Raw genomic sequence first — 20,155 nt, forward strand, 5'->3', positions numbered from 1 at the left:
TCACAATAACCTGGTTGCATAAGTGTGCACACTCTTACACTAATACTTAGTTGCAGCACCTTTTGATTTCATTACAACACTCATCCTGACATGGCAATATTTGCCCACTCTTCTTTGTAAAATCGCTTCAACTCTGTCGGATTGCGAGGACATCTCCTGTGCACTGCCCTCTTCAGACCACCCCACAGATGTTCAGCTGGATTCAGGTCTGGGCTCTGGCTGGAACATTTCAAAACGTTAACCTTCTTCTGGTGAAGCCATGCTTTTGTGGATTTGGATGTGTGCTTTGGGTCATTGTCGTGCTGAAAGGTGAACTTCCTCTTCAGCTTTCTAACGGACGCCTGAAGGTTTTGTGCCAAAATTGCCTGGTGTTTGGAACCATTCATAATTCCCTCCACCCTGACTAATGCCCCGGTTCCAGCTGAAGAAAAACCGCCCCAGAGCATGATGCTGCCACCACCATGCTTCACTGTGGGTGCGGTGTTCGTTGGGTGATGTGCAGTGTTGTTTTTGCGCCAAACACACCTTTTGGAATTATGGCCAAAAAGTTCAACCTTGGTTTCATCAGACCATAACACATTTTCCCACATGCTTTTGGGGGACTTGATGTTTGTTTTTGCAAACTTCAGCCGGGCTTGGATGTTTTCCTTTGTAAGAAAATGCTTCCGTCTTGCCACCCCACCCCATAGCCCATTCATATGAAAAATACAGGAGACTGTTGTCACATGTAGCACACAGCCAGCACTTGCCAGAAACTCCTGCGCTTCCTTTAATGTTGCTGTAGGCCTCTTGGAAGCCTCCATGACCAGTTTTCTTCTCGTCTTTTCATCAATTTTGGAGGGATGACCAGTTCTTGGTAATGTTTCTCCACTTGATGATGACTGTCTTCACTGTGATCCATGGTATACCTAATGCTTTGAAAATTATTTTGTACCCTTCTCCTGACTCTTATCTTTCAACAATGAGATTCCTCTGATGCTTTGGAAGCTCTCTGCGGATCATGAATAAAAAATAAAAAACTCACAATAACCTGGTTGCATAAGTGTGCACATTCTTAAACTAATACTTTGTTGCAGCACCTTTTGATTTCATTACAACACTCAGTCTTTTTGGGCAGGAGTCTGTTAGCATGGCACATCTTGACGTGGCAATATTTGCCCACTCTTCTTTGTAAAATCACTCCAACTCTGTCAGATTGCGAGGACATCTCCTGTGCACTGCCCTCTTCAGACCACCCCACAGATGTTCAGCTGGATTCAGGTCTGGGCTCTGGCTGGAACATTTCAAAACGTTAACCTTCTTCTGGTGAAGCCATGCTTTTGTGGATTTGGATGTGTGCTTTGGGTCGTTGTCGTGCTGAAAGGTGAACTTCCTCTTAAGCTTTCTAACGGACGCCTGAAGGTTTTGCACCAAACACATCTTTTGGAATTATGGCCAAAAAGTCAAGTCAAGTCAAGTTAAGTCATCTTCATTTATATAGTGCTTTTAACAATGTAGATTGTTTCAAAGCAGCTTTACAGAGATAAACGTATAATTTAAGGTAACAGAGATTGTTTTGGCTTTATAGCGGTTCTTTAATAAAGTTATTTTCCATCTAAAGTTAGTTTTGATTGATTCGCTTCCGTCACAATGATCAATTGTTATTAAATTAGGGGCCGCTAAGACGACACCGTTCTCTCTACACAGACTTTAAACGCGATCCTGTGAGAAACGCTGATGGCGTTCACATGCGCATTAAGAATTGGTTCTATAATTATGTGCGTTTGAATATATGTGCGCAGGTTTGGAATTCCCTACAAACCAAGCCTAAACAAAGTACTGGTCTTTTCTTATAAATTTTGATACAGAATTTTATTTTGTCACTTCGGGGTAGGTACGCGAAACGAATTTTCCCGACAACGCTTTATCTGTAGAGTGGTAGAGGGATCCTCCATAGGGAGAGACTAGTTGGCACTTCAGCACTGCATTGTCATCGGGTCCAGGCGAAGGTCCTTCATCAGCTCTGGATACGGCCTGGATCCGGCAGGCTGCGGGAAAACCTCGGGAAAAACAAAGACACTAAAATTAGCATAGATGCCATTCTTCTCATGATGTAACGAGTACATCAGGATTTATGGGAAGTGTTCCCGGTTCCAGCTGACCTGATCTATGCAGCCTAACACTGAGTTATAGAAGTCTATAATGTATTATGTGAATGCTAGGTCAAAGAGAGAAAAGAAAAAAAAAGTTCAACCTTGGTTTCATCAGACCATAACACATTTTCCCACATGCTTTTGGGGGACTTGATGTTTGTTTCTGCAAACTTCAGCCGGGCTTGGATGTTTTCCTTTGTAAGAAAATGCTTCCGTCTTGCCACCCCACCCCATAGCCCATTCATATGAAAAATACAGGAGACTGTTGTCACATGTAGCACACAGCCAGCACTTGCCAGAAACTCCTGCGCTTCCTTTAATGTTGCTGTAGGCCTCTTGGAAGCCTCCATGACCAGTTTTCTTCTCGTCTTTTCCTCAATTTTGGAGGGATGACCAGTTCTTGGTAATGTTTCTCCACTTGATGATGACTGTCTTCACTGTGATCCATGGTATACCTAATGCTTTGAAAATTATTGTGTACCCTTCTCCTGACTCTTATCTTTCAACAGTGAGATCCCTCTGATGCTTTGGACGCTCTCTGCGGATCATGACTTTTGCTCTGAGATGCAACTAAGAAATGTCAGAAAAAATCCTACTTGAACAGCTGAACTTTATTTGTGATTAATCAGAGTCACTTTAAATAATGGCAGGTGTGTAATGACTTCTATTTAACATGAGTTTGAATGTGATTGGTTAATTCTGAACACAGCCACATCCCCAGTTATAAGAGGCTGTGCACACTTATATAACCAGGTCATTTAAGGTTTTTATTTTTAGTAAAAACAAAGATTTCAGTTTGTTTTTCAATTGAATTGTTCACATTATAGGTCACATTAAAAGTGAAAAAAGTTCTGACATGATTTATCTTTGTCTCATTCTTTTACATCACAAGAACTTGACATTCTAACATTTTAACAGAGGTGTGTAGACTTTTTATACCCACTGTTGCCTAGTATTATATAAATATACTTTTAAGATTTGAAGTACAAAAGTTACAAAAAAAAAAAGCCTGATTTGTAAATGTATAATTTAGTCTAGTGTGTAAACTAATAGTTCCAATGTTTTTACTAGATTAATTTAACACATAGATACATCTAGCCTCATTAGCGGTTTCTATGGGCCGCTATTCATTAAGCCGTCCGCCATGCTGGAACAGTCAAAGCCGGTCCGTGAACATTTCGAGAGCAAGTTGACTGAGCATCTACAACCACACTTAGACACATGTATGAATATCTACATCTACAGAAGACTTAACCGTCAGCTAACACAACATTAAACAGTTACTGTAGTAAAAGTGAAAACATTAAAAAGCACCATAGTATAAACCGTAGTTGTATTGAGTTAATACATAAAAACACAAACCAACACATTCTCACCTGTGAAAGGTTATCCCATTTCTTCGGGAATTTAAAGCTACACTGTGTAACTTTTTAAGTTGATTCTTAGCAAAAAGCACTTTGTTCTATTAAAAGTATATGTGCTCATTCATGTGTAATTACTTCCACCAACTAATAAAGTATTCTCGTAAGCGTAAAATCTGCCATTTATAATACATACGAGCGAGCCACTCGAATGGCGGCAGCCATGTTGCGCCTCCATCTTGAAAATACATTCGCCAAAGAGGGACATACCTGGAAATTCAAGCTTCTCCTTTCACGCTTTTACACTCAGTGGCACCGTGACGAATGCGAGGGGGAGATTACTCGCGACTGCCGGCAGATTTGAAATAATACGGCCACCGTAGGAGTTAAAACGCCCTCGGAATGGGAGGGGCTAGAAAGTAATATTCAGTTGGTAGTCATAAACAATTTCATCATTAGATGGGAGAAAATTCTACACAGTGTAGCTTTAAATCACAGGCGGGTTCACAACCAAGCTGCGCAATGTTGTGGAATCGAGTCTTATGCTGTGTTCGAAATCACCTGCTATACTCTCATTCCCTATTCCCTTCATTAGTCCACTAATATAATCCACTTGAAGGAGTGAATGAAAACAAGTGAGTGAATTCTGATGCTGAGTGCGCATGAAGTGCTGCCGCTTTTGCATAGTCTGTGTTTACTGTTTACCCAGACAGCAACACAGTGTCGGCCCAGATCCGGCCCACATCTGGTACACATGGAATCCAGATGTGGGCCGACGTTGCAGTCTGGGTAATAAATAATAATTGAAAACTTAGCAAACTGGCAGCTCCAGTAGTAAGATTAAAAGATTAATAACTCTGGCATGGAATCTATGTATAAACCTCAATTAAGCAATTGAATAATCGGTTAAAAAAGGAATTTATACCTGTATGATATTACGCTGTAGACCAGCGGTTTGGAAAATGAATGGATGCATGATTCAGCTGCAGGCGCCATCTTCTGTTCAGACGCAGGAATTAATTTAGCATGCGACTCTCACAGTGCATTATGGGTATTCTCTAGCCGCTGAACATACGATTGTAAACTTGTTATTGCTTTGCATTGTGGGATTGATTGAGTGCACTTGGTAACATCCACTATGGTTTCAGACACCACTGCAAATGGCTGTTCCCTCAAATAGTGCCGTTTAAAGGTATAGGGGACGATTTCAGACACAGCCATACTGTGAGTGACGACATGCTGACCGTCGACGTGTCTGAAGCGGTCGAATGTAGCATCTACCCATGGACCTAATGTGCCAGAGAAACAAGCGATCAGCCATGTTAAGAAATATTGTCTCTGAACTTCCATTTTTGCGGTCGCTCTGTATATTTCTATGCCGAAGAGCATTTAGCTGCATGGTGAATGGTGGATTTACTTATTGAAGAGTTTCTAAAAGTTATCATGAGCATTGTAATGTTTAAAGCAGATGTCATAATAAATGTCAGTAGACTGTGAAGTTTATAAAACAAGCGGTTCATTCAGAAATCCGTAAGATCTTACCTTCATGCTGTGGAAATACAAAACAGAAGACAGAACACAACAAGCGCAGTGCTAAAAAGGGGCTGGGCTACATACATATCTGTGATTGAACAGATCTGATTCGAATGATTTCAGAACAAATGGACATTGCTTGGACGGGGTCAGCCCTATGTTCCCACGGCCCTATGTTCCCACATTTCTAAGATTTTTTTTTTTTTTACGAATTGTCTAAACCCCAGTTACGGGTAGGTTTAGGGGTGGGGTCAGGGGTAGGCCATTTGTGGGAACATAGGGCTGTGGGAACATAGACATGCTCCCGTTTGGACATGTTAGCATGTTGCTAAGCTAACGGTGTAGTTCTAAGAAGCATAAAAGCAAACATCACACACACATATTTTGTATAAATATCATCTTTATTATTGTACTGACTATTTCTTTGTCTATACAACATTGAATGAAATAGTATATTAATCATTATTCTCCCATTTGTCCGCCATTTTGGATGCATTTATCCATGGAACTATTGTGACTTGTGAGATTGCCTGTCAGCAAATAACAGGTAAGTGTCTTAACTTCTAGAACAGTCTTTGTTTCTGGTGTGTACATGTGATGCCTTCATATGCAACCTCCAATTATGGGTCTGATTTATGAAAGCCGATGGTGTGTGGTTTGCGTCATTCATTTGAATGACACCAAAAGTTCACCTCTCACTAGGTATTGTTTGCTGTATTGGGCTGCCGAGTCCAAACGAGGCATTGCAGTCTGTGTATTCAGCACTGACAAATCTCCAGATGTTCCTTCCTCTGTGAAGCTCTGAGTAATGAATACGACTCAAACAAAAAGGCAGCTCCCTTCACTTCAAATAGAAACAATATCCATAAAGCAGAAAGTGAACATACGGCCATCATGTACATGTGATGTGCTTCAGTGCAAGCATTCAGACTCCTGTTTCACTCTCCCTGTAAACAGACCTCGCTCACACTGTCACGTAGATGAATCGCCCTCTTCAGGCCGTGCGAGGTTTTGCTACAGATCTTCTGGTGATGACTTCACAATCACTTATGCTCAGAGGAAAATTGGGTGACACTTTATTTTAAGGTGTCATTGTTACAGTGTAATATTAATTAACTACATTTACTTACTATAGGATTAGGGTTTGGTTGAGGGTTAGTTGCATGTAATTATGCATAATTTGCTGTTATTACTGTGGTAAGTAACATATGTAACAAGGTCACTGTAAAATAAAGTGTTACTAAAAATTGTATCTTAAATATAGAATCTCTAAATTGAAATATCCGATTAATCACAAAATTAAAGAGACTCACTTTAAAAGTTTAGCTGATATCCACCCTTCTAAGCGAGTTCATAAGTGTTCGATTTAACTTTGAAACTGCACTAAATTCTGTAAAAAAAATTAGCTTGCAAACTCCATTGACTTTCTGTACAAAGTGCAGATTTGGTTATCTGAAACCAAGGTTGCTGTTCTTCATCTGACCTTGTCCTTTGCGGATATTGAATGTGAAGAAGAAGGCCGTATAGGAGACGCATGTGAGATCACTAGGATCTTTTTCTAAGGAGAAACATCCAAGAAGCAGGAGATATAAGCACAAGTCTCCATTTGTTCTTCGTTAAATCTTGCCAATGAAAAATACTTTATTAAATACTTTTGAGGTTAACAAAATATCTAGTGGTGATATAAAAAAAAGAAAGAAAAAAAAATCCCGAAAGAAAAAAAACATTGTTCAAAAAATCAGACAAAAATGTGGAAATCACATGGTGAGAGCTGGATATAATTCAGGCTTGTGTGAAGTCCGAAGATGAAGATATTGTTTGTAGCGTTGTATTTACATGCACTCATGTATGTTCTTACGTGTGAACATATACATCATGTTGGGTGTCAAGAATGAGGATGAAGATATAAAATGGCCCCCTGGTCTTCCAGTCTCTTAAGAACTTGACCCTCTTGGCTGAGATCATGGTAGGAATTCTGAAACAACAAGGACATCCAGTAAAGCAAAGCAATGTTTTTTTATAGAATTAGTTTTAATTCATCAATTTGTTTTAATTAATTGGTAACACTTTTTTTCGATAGTCCACTTCACAACTCTGCAACTACATGTCAACTAGCAGTCATTAGAGTATTAGTAGACTGATGCTTAATATCTTCTAAAGGTGATGATACATAGGGCAACTTTTTGAGCAATGTTGCCGTCAACGGGCAACCAGACGAGACACAGGGCCCACGACCGATCTAAATTATCCAGATGGAAATTTATTGCCCATTTTCAATGGGAAAGTGCCCAAGAAACAATCGACCGGCAAGATTGCCCAGCAACATCGCTCAAAAAGTTTCCCTGTGTATCATCACCTTAACACTTTATTTTGATGCTCCTCAACAGATATTCTACTGACTATAGTTAACTTAGCAACTACATGTCAACTTATTCTACTAACCTGAACCCTAACAGTCTACTAATACTCTAACAAGTTGACATGTAGTTGCAAAGTGACTTATAGTCTGTTGAGGAGCATGAAAATAAAGTGTTAGCAGATATTAAGCAGAGAGTCTATTAATACTCTAGTGAGAGTTAGTTGACATGTAGTGGGATGTCTGAAGTGGACTATCAAAATAAAGCCCAGTTTTTTTTTTATTTAAAAGAACCAACCTTCATGGACTTCATTGTTTCTTTTCCATAATAGTGGATGGGCTGTTTCTGGTTTCGGGACTCTGGGTATCCGAATCCAGCGACGTGCACAACGTCACAGTAGTTCAATGCCACAAATATTGCCAGAATACCAGTGGTGGGATGGATTGGTTTCTGATGGAGAAACAGAGGAAGTGCTGTTTAGATAATGTCTGTTTAATAGTGTTTGTCCTCCTGCAGGGGGCGGCTGAACACAGCTTTAACTTTCCTATGAATGCTTCAACACTTGGATTTTAGCCCAAGTCATCTATGTGAATCTATAACCGATTTTAGCCATTTTTTCTATGCAAATGAGTCCAATCAAATGCTCTCTCTCCACTAAGGTCCACCTGCAACCATCCAGCAAGAAACCTGACATAATGGCTATTTTTGAAAATAGAATGAGCTCTGTGATGTGTCCTGCACAAACCTTAATAGGACATACGTATGTCAACGTATGAGGTTTTAAACTTCTCGTCATTTTGTAAGCATTGTAAAAAACGTTAAACACACACCTATACTGCAATAAGAACAATGCAATAAACCACTTAAAATGTATTTGCTGTGAATTTTTTTGCCAGAAATCACATTTTGTATGTTGGAAAATTTCTGCTTAGTGGAACGTGGAAAAGTAATGCATCTCGGCTTTTTCCAGCCCTGACTGCTTAAGTTGCATCTATCTCTCTTTTTCCAAGCCATTAGCTTTTCCGCATTGCTCCATGATTTCCGTAGCTACTGATCCGTTCAGTCCCACACAAATTATCCTCTCTAAACGCTTGTATACATCTCCTCCTCAAGATGCAAATCTCAGCCTCCATTTCAACAACAGCCACCATTTTCACATCATGTTCAAATTAAAACAAGAGACTTCCTAGTTTCGTCTTCTTGTTAATGGTCTTTCCTTTCCAAGTGGGGCTGTAAACATTTGCTCTGTGTTACTCATGTACAACATTCACAAATATCAAGCTTGATAAGATTTAAATGATAAAACAATATATGTATTCAACATTAAAGACAGAATATTGCTTGTCAAATGGTAGAATATGTTCACAGATGAAATACCTTCATGAACTATAACTGTAGAAGAACTGACTTCATACATCTACTATATATTACCAAAACAACAGTTGATTAAAAGTCAAAATGGCTCAGAAAAATGAATTAGGATTAGAATTGGAATTAAATTAGAATCAGGACTAGCATCACTCGGTTATATTTTAAATTATTATTTTTTTTTTTTTTTAATGTCCATATACTGTTTTTGTGCCCTGTAAAAAATAATTTGTGTGCCTGTAAATGGTAATAATAATAATAATAATAATAAATAATAATAATAATAATACCCACGACCCTACAGAGGATTAGTGGTTTGGACAATGGATTGAATTATAATATTAATAATAATAACAGGGCTAGATTGTCTTCTATTGTGATTCTAGATATTTTTTATTTTTTTTATTTTTTTATTAAACATAAAATAAACAACAACAAAAACTAAATTGACCCTTTAAAGATTTTATCAATAAATGCCTATTTTTTATAAATGCACTGGTATTTGCATGGTTTTCTATGACTGTGAACCCTGAATAAACAACACATGTAACAAAGTAACAGACTAGCTTAATGATTTAGTTATAGTTATTTTCCATTTTCTTGTTCTGCTTCTAAATTTAGAAGTCAGCGGTTCTGCTAACATTTCCTGCTGAAAGCTCTCTCTGTCTCGACACAAGGATGAGAGTCTGTAGACTGCGGTGTGTTGGTAGTACAGTAAGTGTCCAGGTTAAGAACTAGTTTGGCCAGCAGTATGTTGATGTTTGACTAAAAACATCACTCTCTGTTTCTGAAGCGAGCGTGGATGTGCACGTGTGTTTCCCCCATGTTTATTGACAGTACGGCTCTGTTTGCCACCCTCTCAAGCATGATGTCTCTGTGATTCTGGCTGTCGGCCCAGAGTTAGCGGGGGTCCCTGTCAGCGAGGATCACGGGAGGACAACCTTCTTAAGCAGCCCGAGGAACGTAAAGAAGTACATCTGTTGCACGTGTGTCTGCGGTGTCTGGCCGATCACAGCCCTCCAAACAAGCTCAATAAATGGCCGCCTGACAGACATATGTAGAGGGGTGTGCCTCCAAAAAATACAAAAGTACACAGAGAGGAAAGAGGATCTACGTGTTTAGAGAGAGAGAGAGAGCGAAAGAGAGAGAGAGAGAGAGAGAGCAAGAGAGAGCGAGAGAGAGAGAGAGAGAGAGAGCGAAAGAGAGAGAGAGAGAGAGAGCGAAAAAAAGACAGAGAGAGAGAGAGAGCGAGAGAGCGAGAGAGAGAGAGAGAGCGAGAGAGAGAGAGAGAGAGAGAGAGAGCGAAAGAGAGAGAGAGAGAGAGAGAGAGAGAGAGCGAGAGAGCGAAAAAAAGACAGAGAGAGAGAGAGAGCGAAAGAGAGAAAGAGAGAGAGAGCGAAAGAGAGAGAGAGAGTTTGGTTGGGACGAGGTGCAAAGCACTGAGCTTGTTTTTTGTATTTCCCTGCTGTCACTAGACTTTGATAACATGTACCAGAAATAAACAGACACAAATGTACCAGGATACTTGAGGTCTCCGACCACAGATAACTGACCATACACACATTTCATAACAAATATCTTGGCTCTCAAAAAGAAACAAGCAGAATCCAAAATTAACACACATTGAGTGAAACTTGGCTTTGGTGAGGTAAACGTTTGCCAATTTGACCGTTCGCAAAGACCCGCCCCCTTTAGTTACTAACAGCGCCCCCTACCGTATAACAGTGGAAACACGGAAAGCCAGAAATGTGCGTCAATGGCAGGGAAAGAGTTAAAGGTGTCATGAACTGCATTGTTTTATTGTTTCATAATGTTTCCTGGGGTGCACTTATAATGTTAGTATGATTTTTACATCAAATATTGTCATAATTTAGAAATAAAAGCCATTTTTCCTAGCCTGATTCTAGCCCTCTGTTTGAAGGGGCGTGTCTGCAGTGAGGCTTCAGTGTAAACGCCCACTGCTGTGATTGGCTAACAGCTCTGCATATGAAATTGACCTTTCGCTGGCCCCTCCCCCAAAACGGCCATTGTCCAATCACACATCATAGCAACCGTTACTATGTGAGCAGGTCCGACAAACATTAGCAAGATGGTGAAGCGTGCGCCCACGGCGTTTGTAAATCGGACACTAGATACCCCGAGAGATTGTCTGGAGGAGTTGTGTTCTTTCCATTCCCAAAGCCGAAAACACAACGTGAGCGGTGCCTACAATGGATAAAACAATGTGGACGGCCCCACTCCCAGTTAAATGTGTCGAACATTACGAAGCATAAATACGTCTTGCTGGCTGTTGTATCGATGGCTACTTAAAGGTTTTTTTTGTTGTTTTTTTCTGATCTGAAAAACTATCCTGACAGCACTTTTATTTTCAGAGACAGTTTTTTCTTTCACACAAAAACACAACAGTGAGTGTCTTTCAATGCTTTTAAACACTTGTTTCCTTGTTCTTTGTCATATCACAAATGATGTGTATGAATACCGGGTAAGCATTAGCCTCGATAGAGACGTAGTAGTCGTGTCTCCTTCATTGCGTATTTTTGTATTTTGAATATATCCCTCCACTGCATACTGTAACCCTTTTTGCTTCGATCTGGAGGATATCGCGGAGGTATTGCTCCAAAAATGGTCACTGACACGCACGGATATACCTCTTCCCGTCATGGCAATCTGTCGCGCTGGTCGTGTTTGACCATTTGTTTGTCGGACGTAGCAACAGTAACTAAGGGGGGCGGGGCTCAGCGAAAGGCTAATTGCTAGTATTACATTTGGAACTCTCTCGAAACCTTTTAGCACGTTCTTACTGCAACAGCTCTCAATGTTAACTACTCGAGAAAAGTGATAATTATAGCATTTCAATTAGATCTACGGCATTATATTTAGATTGTGGCATGAAAGGTTGCAGTGATGAGCATAGTCGATCACAGACATATATGCAGCGATCTCGTCATCGCAACTCGATTTCTGCACTCTAACGAATGCTTTCATCATAACTAACAGTGCAAACACAATGTAAATAAGAGATTTGTTGATTAATACGGGAGTTTTGACGCGAGTCCAGAACTCAGTGACAAACACGAGCTGTTTGATTGACAGCTACAGCTATTGTAAACGGAGATTATTAACAGATATATAATATTAACAGATATATAATAACAGATTATTTACACCCTACTAGGGCTGTCACGATGTTGGATTTTTCACACCACGGTTATTGTGGCCAAAAGATTTCACGATATCGATATATCGCGATATCTATAGAATCTTTTATTTTTACTTTGATTATAGTTTTTCTTTTTTACACAACAAACATAAGGATACTGATAAACACAAGGCACATGCATTACTTCTTGTATACTCAATCTATGGCAAATTTTTGTGAAGGAAGCATGTGAAGTTTTTCTGGTTTCAAACTGAAGCGAAACACTGTCTGAATGTTTCCTGAAGAACTGAAAAGCTCTTAAACATGTTGCGCTGGCGCAAAGTCATGCATATAGCAGATTTGAACAAAAAAAATCAAGTGCAAATACAAATGCAAAAATAAAATGAGTAGAGAAATGGGATATATGATCACAGAAACTGTTAACAGGTTAATGTCACGTTTCCCATTCCATGACTAGTAAAATAATCGCAATTTACTCTCTGTAAAATGGCATAATCCGCAGAGTGATGGACATGGAGATGGGTAAAAAGGTTGGTATTCTGCAGATTGAGTTTATGGGGATCGCACACGCGGCACACCGGACGAGAAGCGCCGCGCCGCGTCTAGGACAACTCGAAGTATCGCACACCGGATGCGCACTTTCTCAGTTTATGGCCAGCAATATTGTTACGTTTAAGGACATTATGAAATGAAGATAATGTCTGTCTGTAGCCTACTATGTTATGACTGTACTGTACAATTAAATACAATAGTTGCTGAGTCTGCGATCTGAACACTTTACCTCAGAGCATCCGTTAATTGAATGAATTGAGAATCTCACCTGAAAATGGTCGCGGACGGATTTTGAGCCGCCGGTGTGTGTAGCCTACACTCATAGAGAATAATGCGTTCGAATTTTAAAGACGTGCGCTTCTCGTCCGGTCTGCGACCCCCTTTAAGGAGAATTTTTTCTTTAGGAGATGTTGTGAGCTTAATTTTTTCGGGTGTGGACAGAGTGTTTCACTCTCTCGCTCAGACGACATTCTTCTCAGATTAGCTGCGCGGGCGCGCTGCGTCGACTTCGTTCTTATTTGATAGGTGTCAGCGGGTGCAATACAGCCACCTGAGAGGTCAGCCAGGTACTGGCGCTGGAGTATTTGCGTGTCATGTTATCATAAGAGTCCTGTTCATTTTAAACATTGTGGTTATCGCCAATACCGGTATATTGTCACACTCTAAATTAACACGATGTCGATATTTCATGCTTTGAATATCACGATTATCGTCAACACCGGTATATTGCGACACCCCTACACCCTACTAAGAAAAACAATGTGAAGTTGACCGTTTAGTCACTGGTTTGATTTACTGACAGGATAAAGAACATCTGACTGTATCTACATGAATCATTACATCAGAAATCACTGGTCACAGATCAGAATGAACAGGGTTACTCGCATCTTGTGGCAATACTGTCGAGTCCATATCGTAAAAGCCTGCGCTTTTTTGGGGACTGATTTACCAAAAAATCCAGTGAAATGTACCGAATACGAATAAATAATGTTCAACTGAGACATTCACATTGTTGTGATTTCAATTCACATTGGGCTAAGTTGATTTTCTTCTGCAGAGTTGGTCTTTCACTACCTTATTACGTCAAAAAGAGGCGCATTCATGAACGAGTCGTTCGCTGGGCCTGGTAACAATAAAAGCTGATTTTGGAATAACAAGGAAGTTTTCAGTTCTGAAACTTTCATGATATTCTTATAATATGATGACCTCTTATATGTCAAAACCTGATTTCTCAGAGCATGACCCCTTTAAGGCAGACAATTGTAATGTTTCACGTTTTCTGAAGAAATAAATGCAGCATAAGAGACTTCTTTCAAAAATCATCAGTTACAAAAAAGTGTTACAATTCTCCCTTCATGAACATTACATACAGTACACTCCACATGTAACATGTCCCATTATTCAAGGGAGTGAATCCATGTGGGAAAAAACGCCCTCTTTCTCACAAATGAGATAAGAGGGGAGCTGGTGTTCTGCTCACTAATGGAGACTTCGAAGTATCAGGATACACCAAATGTCAACCGACTGGACCCTCTCGATCTAATATTTTCATTAGCATGGCACATGCAATTCTGCCTTGGGTAACCTTAATGTCAAGAATCCATATATGATGCATTAAAGTTTGTTGAGTCACATTACAATCGTTTCATTACTATCAAATATGCAAGTGGCACAATTTCCATATCTGAAATTATATCCAGATCTGTTCTGCCAAAGTAAGAGCGTTTCCATAGTGATAAGAGTGTTTAACATTCCCTGGAGCCGGGCCATGTGTGCAGACCTCACCTGTTGTCGGCGTGGTTGCAAAGGAATTTGCAGAAGCTTGCTGGCTGTTAGGCGAAGGAAATATGGGTCCAGGACACGGATCTGACTGGTCCGGCCAAGCCAGATCTGGGGAGGAGGCTTCCAGAAACCCTTTCGAACCTAAATCAGGCACAGAGAGAAAACAGCTCCTCGTGATTACTGGGAAATCGGGGGGAAATCTGGCACAGGTTTAAAAAAACAAAAAAAAAAACAAGTGAGACGGACTGACCCTCTTCTCGTCATATAGGATCTCTTTGAGCCAGCGGAGGTCCTGTTGTTTGAAAGGAACCAGGACTAGCAGAGTGTCCGGGTCATTGTGGATATTCGGATTAAAGGAGGCGGATTCGGGATAAAACAGACGCAAAGTGGTCTTGTTCCCCACATCCTCCTCATAGCCTCTCACTGGGGCATCATTCACCCTGACACACAAAGATATGAGGCCATTTATATTAAGGTCAAAGGTCAAATCAGAGCTGGGTATACTGTACATTAGGGCTGAACGATATTCTGTTTTAACATCGACATCGCGATGTGCGAATGAGCGATAGTCACATCGCCGGAACATGCGATGTGAAGGGTAACGTTAGTAGCACACAATAAACACGAGATTGTTGTATGGCTTTTTGCTGGGGTGACATACGCGTTCCGCGTGCCTGCACAGTGACTGGTTCGCTGTGCCGCGCTCACCGCTCACAGCCAACATTCACAAATGCGCGACGAAGAGGATCCGCCGCAAAAAAAGTCAAAATCAGCTATTTGGGACTAGCCTATTTCGTCTACAAAAAGGAGGATGTTGACCAAAAAGAGGTAGGCTACTTTGCTGGAGTGTTATAAAGTTGTGGATGGTTGTCTTTTTTAAAAAAGTCGTTTATTTTTCGTGTTCGCATTTATGAGGAAAAAACAATGTTATGTGACATTACGGACGCGACCGTTATGAAAGCGGCACTAAAAGACTGCTTTAAAACTTTCACAGAGACCTCAAACAGAAAGCACAAAGCCTTTCTTTAAAACGAATTTCGTTTTGAATTAATTGTATCTTAATTTTAATCAGTATTTCATTATCCAATTTCCTGGATTTAATAAATAGCCTAAAAATTAAATATAGCAGCCAGCGCCTGAACTGGAGATTAAGCTATCATCCATGAACCGAAACTCAGCATAAAAGGTAGCCTACTCGCCTCACACACCTAAAAATAATAATAATAATAATAAAAAAATAGAAATATAACTATTATCTACAGAAATCTCTACTTTTAAACAGAACCATTAAAAAAAAAAAAAAAGTGAATTTCTCCCGATCACTGCTGCGAAGATCGCGAGTCAGTATTGTCAACTTCATCTTTACAGAAAACACTTGCTTATTAATAAACAATTAAAATGTCTCATTGTAATATTTTACATATTATTAATCATTACTTTTGCTGGGTCTAGGTGCCGTTTACATGAACGCGTCACTGAATCAGCACAGAAAACATAATTTTTCGGGTCCTAGAACCTGAAGAACGTTAGGTCCTGTGTAGAACGTTCACCGAATTCTGAGAGAAATATGTTTCTGGAATAAAATATTAAGTGGCCTTTTTGTTACTTGTAATGAAACTTGCTTATTAGTGAAATTATTAATAACATGGAATGGTAATTATTGACTTTAGCCTGGATTGATGGCTCGCAATATCGCGATATATATCGTTGGGAAAAAAATATCGCAATGTAATTTTTTTTCCAATATCGTGCAGCCCTACTGTACATGTTGACCTCAAATCATGTTGGAATAAGCATTGATAATAAGTGTGCGTAGGCTATAATGTCAATGCAATGGACCACAATAATGCAATTCTAAGTAGAGAATGTGTCAGTTAAGAAATAACAGCAGAAACCACTTGGTTTTGTGAAGTATTGACTGTGCAGTGTAGTTTGTACACAATTCGTGCTCGGTTGATGAGGAATAGTGGTAAAGCTTGCCAGAAAGCACTACTCATTTAGCCGATTTATGAGGTGATAGGCTAGTGCAGCCAAATTGCATTTCCCGTCATTCATTCCCTATGGCAGCAAGAGAATGCTAAAATACATAACAAAGACAATTACAGACCTTATTTACACCATTTGCCATTGATTGTGCAACACTAGTGCTAAAAAAGCTCCCTGATTTGGCAGTAAGTTAAAGAGAAGAAATATGAAATTGCCTAACACATCTATTTTGTCCAGACAAAATCTGTTCGTACATCAGCTCATAATTACGACCTCCGAGCTTGTAAGCAGGACTTGAACGCTGCAATTCATCTCAGCATAAACTGTGTGTGTGTGTGTTTCACTCTATGAATGAGGTGCAGACCAGGTGAATCTAATTGTGTTAATATTACAATAACTGACATTCTTTAATAGCAAGACATTCTTGAGGCCATGCCTGTGATGTCAACATCAATGCTTGAAGAGGACAATTGAAAACAAATAAATGCATCACAATTGGAGATTAACTGCCAAAACATCCATCTTTGGGAAGGAAGGGCTGACGTTTTGATTAAACATTCGATAAAACGAACTAAACTGGAATGAGCCACACCTTGTGAAAACTTGAACAAGTAAAGTTCTTATTATGGAAATAATGTGTGAACTAAATGTAATGTTTACTGACACTCAAAAGCATGTTATTTATAATTAAATGAAAATGTAGTTCAAATTTATACTGAAGGCAATTTAACTTAGTTTAAGTAGGACTTCAGTACATCTTTATATGTAATTTCATAATTATTTCTACTGTCTTTCAAACATGGTTAAAGTGTTCTGCTGAATTTAGTGACAAGCATTTATAATAAACTAAAATATATCGTTTAATGCCAATTGACTGAAACTTGTATGTCATGTATTTAAAGGCATTTGCAATTAAACATTTGTAATGATGAAGTTGCAATTAAGTACATTCAAAATATATTAACTTTAAATGTAATATCAAATAACACAATACAGTTAAACTTATAATCAAGTGCTTTACATGTGCTTTAGTATGTTAGTCAACACATCAAAATAGGTGTATTTCTTTAAAGCATGACAAAAGATTTTTTTTTTAAATAATGATTTAAAATGTAATTTAAAGTAAAACTTTTATTCTACCATTATTGCAAAGTGCACTTTATTCAACTGTAAGTGTTTTAAGAAACATAGTAATGAAAGTTTAATCTCTTGTATTTCATTAATATTATAGTATTGTATTAATTAATAATATATACTAATATTATATATTATTATCTGAAATTACAGTTGAAAAAAATACTTTTAAGATTTGAAGTACACCAAAACACCGTGTCCTAAACAGACGCGATGCGATAAGATTCCAGCGACAAATAATTTGTCTGTCCACACTAGACGCGACTGCGAGATGCGTCATGTGGGCGGAGTCAGCCAATCAGAACAGTGTGTGGGCGGAGTCAGCCAATCAGAACAGTGTGTGGGCGGAGTCAGCCAATCAGAACAGCGTGTGGGCGGAGTCTCGCGGCACCAGAGAGTAATCTTGACGGCACTCGCAAGAAAATGGATATAGCTACATAATCAAATTCACAAATATTACACCATTTAAAAAATACATAAGCTACTGAGTTACTAAAACAATCTTTGTCAAAGAATACACTTGTTTGTTCACAGTTTTAACGTTCATGTTTCCATTTGTTTAATTTCAAGATCTGAGGTGAATTATCCACTGTTGCTTTTACAGCCACAAAGCTGGAGCACTAAATGATATTCAAAGTCACATTACACGCTTTTAACATTAAATAAAGCACATAAACAGTGCCTGAGATTATCATCGCCACACTTTGTGTTTGTTGTTCCAGCACGACGTCGCAGAAAAATAGAAACCGTTTCTAAATTAGAATCGTCGCGTGTCGCCGTCGCGGCTGATTAGGACAAACACTCTGATTAACATGGAAAAGCACCTTTTATCGCGCATCGCGGCACATGTAGTTAGGACACGGTGTAATAGTCAAATACAATTAAGCACACTTGTTTTCCAGAAGGGATCCTTTAGGAATAAAAACACATTAGCATATTAAGGGAGGCAATTGTAATGTGATAAAAAAAATGAAATAAATGCAGCATAAGAGACTTCTTTCAAAACATCATCAGCTAAAAACCAAAGTGTTAAAATTCTCCCTGCTCTCCACTGCTTCATGATAGTTACAGACACAACAAATACATCCTTATCAACTCATTTTTCATGGGAGTGAATCCATGTAGGAAAACCGCCCTCTTTCTCACAAATGAGATTAGAGGAGAGCTGGTGTTCTGCTCACTAATGGAGACTTTGAAGCATCAGGATTTGTAACTCAACACCAAATGTCAACCGGCTGGACTCTCCTCCCCCGCCGTGATTAGCTTCTGAGAACACAGCGAGGAGGGGGAGACCATGGAAAAATACGCTCAGCCAAATTCTGCCATTTGTTAGAGGCTTACAAGAAATAAAATGGCATTAGTTCATTCCAAGGCTATAAATCGGCTTGAGGAGCAAAGGTTGAGAAACAGTAGCCAAGCAGCGCTCTAATTGCAGGAGGTATTGAGCCTATTATTTGCCACTAAACAGACTTACAATAAAACAAGAATGCAAAATACAAGCCAGACTTATGGAAAGGCTATCGATCTGTAGACCGAAAGCAAAATATAGTCAACGGATAGGTGGAGATGGAAAACGAGATGGAGAGGGAAATTAACTAAAAAGCTTGCAAAGCTCAAATTAAAACTTTCTGAGAAATGTGAAAAAGAGGATATAAACATTACTGTTTTAAAGAATGAGGACTAGTAAACGGTAAGTGAAAGCAGTGTCATAGAAACGCTGAAAGAGGTCAAAGAGAGGTGGAGGTGTTTTTTTTTTTTTACCTGATCACCACGTCGTATTTGTTAATGATCTCCCCCAGTGAAGTGTTTTTTATGGAAAAGCCGTTTCCAATGACTGCACATGTCCTGCAATCTAAACTGCTGACACAAAAAAAGGCACTTTCCATGAATACGGTACACAATACGGCCTCGAAAAATTCTTTTTTTTTGTGTGCATTTTGGGTGTGAGCACAAAATCTGCGGGATTTAAATGTAAAAATTGAAAAAGATATCTAACAGGATTGCAAATATAATATATTAGATGTTTAGTCTAAAATTGGCTGCCACTAATGCCGAGTTCACACTGCACGATGTTCAAAGTAGTCGGGTCACTGTTCTTTTCACACTGCAGGACTATCTGGGGTAACATTCGGTCGCTGCTGTTGCACGATGGATCGCAGAATAGTCTCAATTATAGTTCATGCAAAAAACATGATTCACACATGCGTAGACAATTTCACATGCATGAAACCTAATTCACGTACACACAAAAAAAGTTCACGTGCGTGAAAAAAAATACATATTCACAAAAAGCAATTCACATGCGCAAAATAAAATTATATATTACATTTCACAAATGCAAAACACAATTCGTAGATATACAACTATATACAAATGTTTCAAATGTACGAGTTTATCCTTGAATGTGAATGTGCAAATCGTCATTCACTTGTGAATCGCCTTGGATTTGTGTGTGTGTGTTTTTGAGACTTTCCTGGCAGCGCTCTCCTCCTACACAGATGAGTCGTACTCTTTAGCCAATCAGATTTAAGCTTATCAATCGACCAATCAGTGTCACGAGAGGGTGCACACCAAAACACACTGATGCTGGGTACCAGGGATGGAAATTAGCACCCGCCACCAGCCAAATGCGGGTGATTTTGTGTTGTGGCGGGTAAACTCGCTTCACCTACCGGCCACCGTGGCGGGTAAATAAAAATAGCATACTGTTTCACACAGACGGCGGACACTTTAAAAAAAAAAAAAGTGGCGTTACATCGCAGGCGTTAAGAGCTGGTTAAGAGGTCTGCA

General features: G+C 39.3%; 1 protein-coding gene across 9 annotated transcripts in view; it reads right to left on the reverse strand.

Moving 5' to 3' along the window:
• Positions 1 to 5,238: 5,238 nt before the first annotated feature.
• The window catches only part of st3gal4 (ST3 beta-galactoside alpha-2,3-sialyltransferase 4), a 55,374-nt gene continuing 40,457 nt past the window's right edge, over positions 5,239 to 20,155 (reverse strand). For 3 of the 9 annotated variants that reach the window (XM_079873390.1, XM_079873389.1, XM_079873386.1), the window contains exons 7-11: positions 19,127 to 19,222; positions 14,496 to 14,685; positions 14,249 to 14,386; positions 7,681 to 7,833; positions 5,239 to 7,001 (exon numbers count right to left, since the gene is read on the reverse strand). In XM_079873390.1, coding sequence (XP_079729516.1) covers positions 6,912 to 7,001; positions 7,681 to 7,833; positions 14,249 to 14,386; positions 14,496 to 14,685; positions 19,127 to 19,222 — 667 coding nt within the window. In that variant the 3' untranslated portion in view covers positions 5,239 to 6,911. Of the gene's footprint in view, positions 7,002 to 7,680; positions 7,834 to 14,248; positions 14,387 to 14,495; positions 14,686 to 19,126; positions 19,226 to 20,155 lie in introns of all 9 variants that reach the window. The other 6 variants (XM_079873388.1, XM_079873387.1, XM_079873385.1 and 3 more) reach the window with 2 other exon arrangements.

The sequence above is a fragment of the Squalius cephalus genome, assembly GCF_949319135.1.
Source record: "Squalius cephalus genome assembly, chromosome: 6".
NCBI lineage: Eukaryota > Metazoa > Chordata > Actinopteri > Cypriniformes > Leuciscidae > Squalius > Squalius cephalus.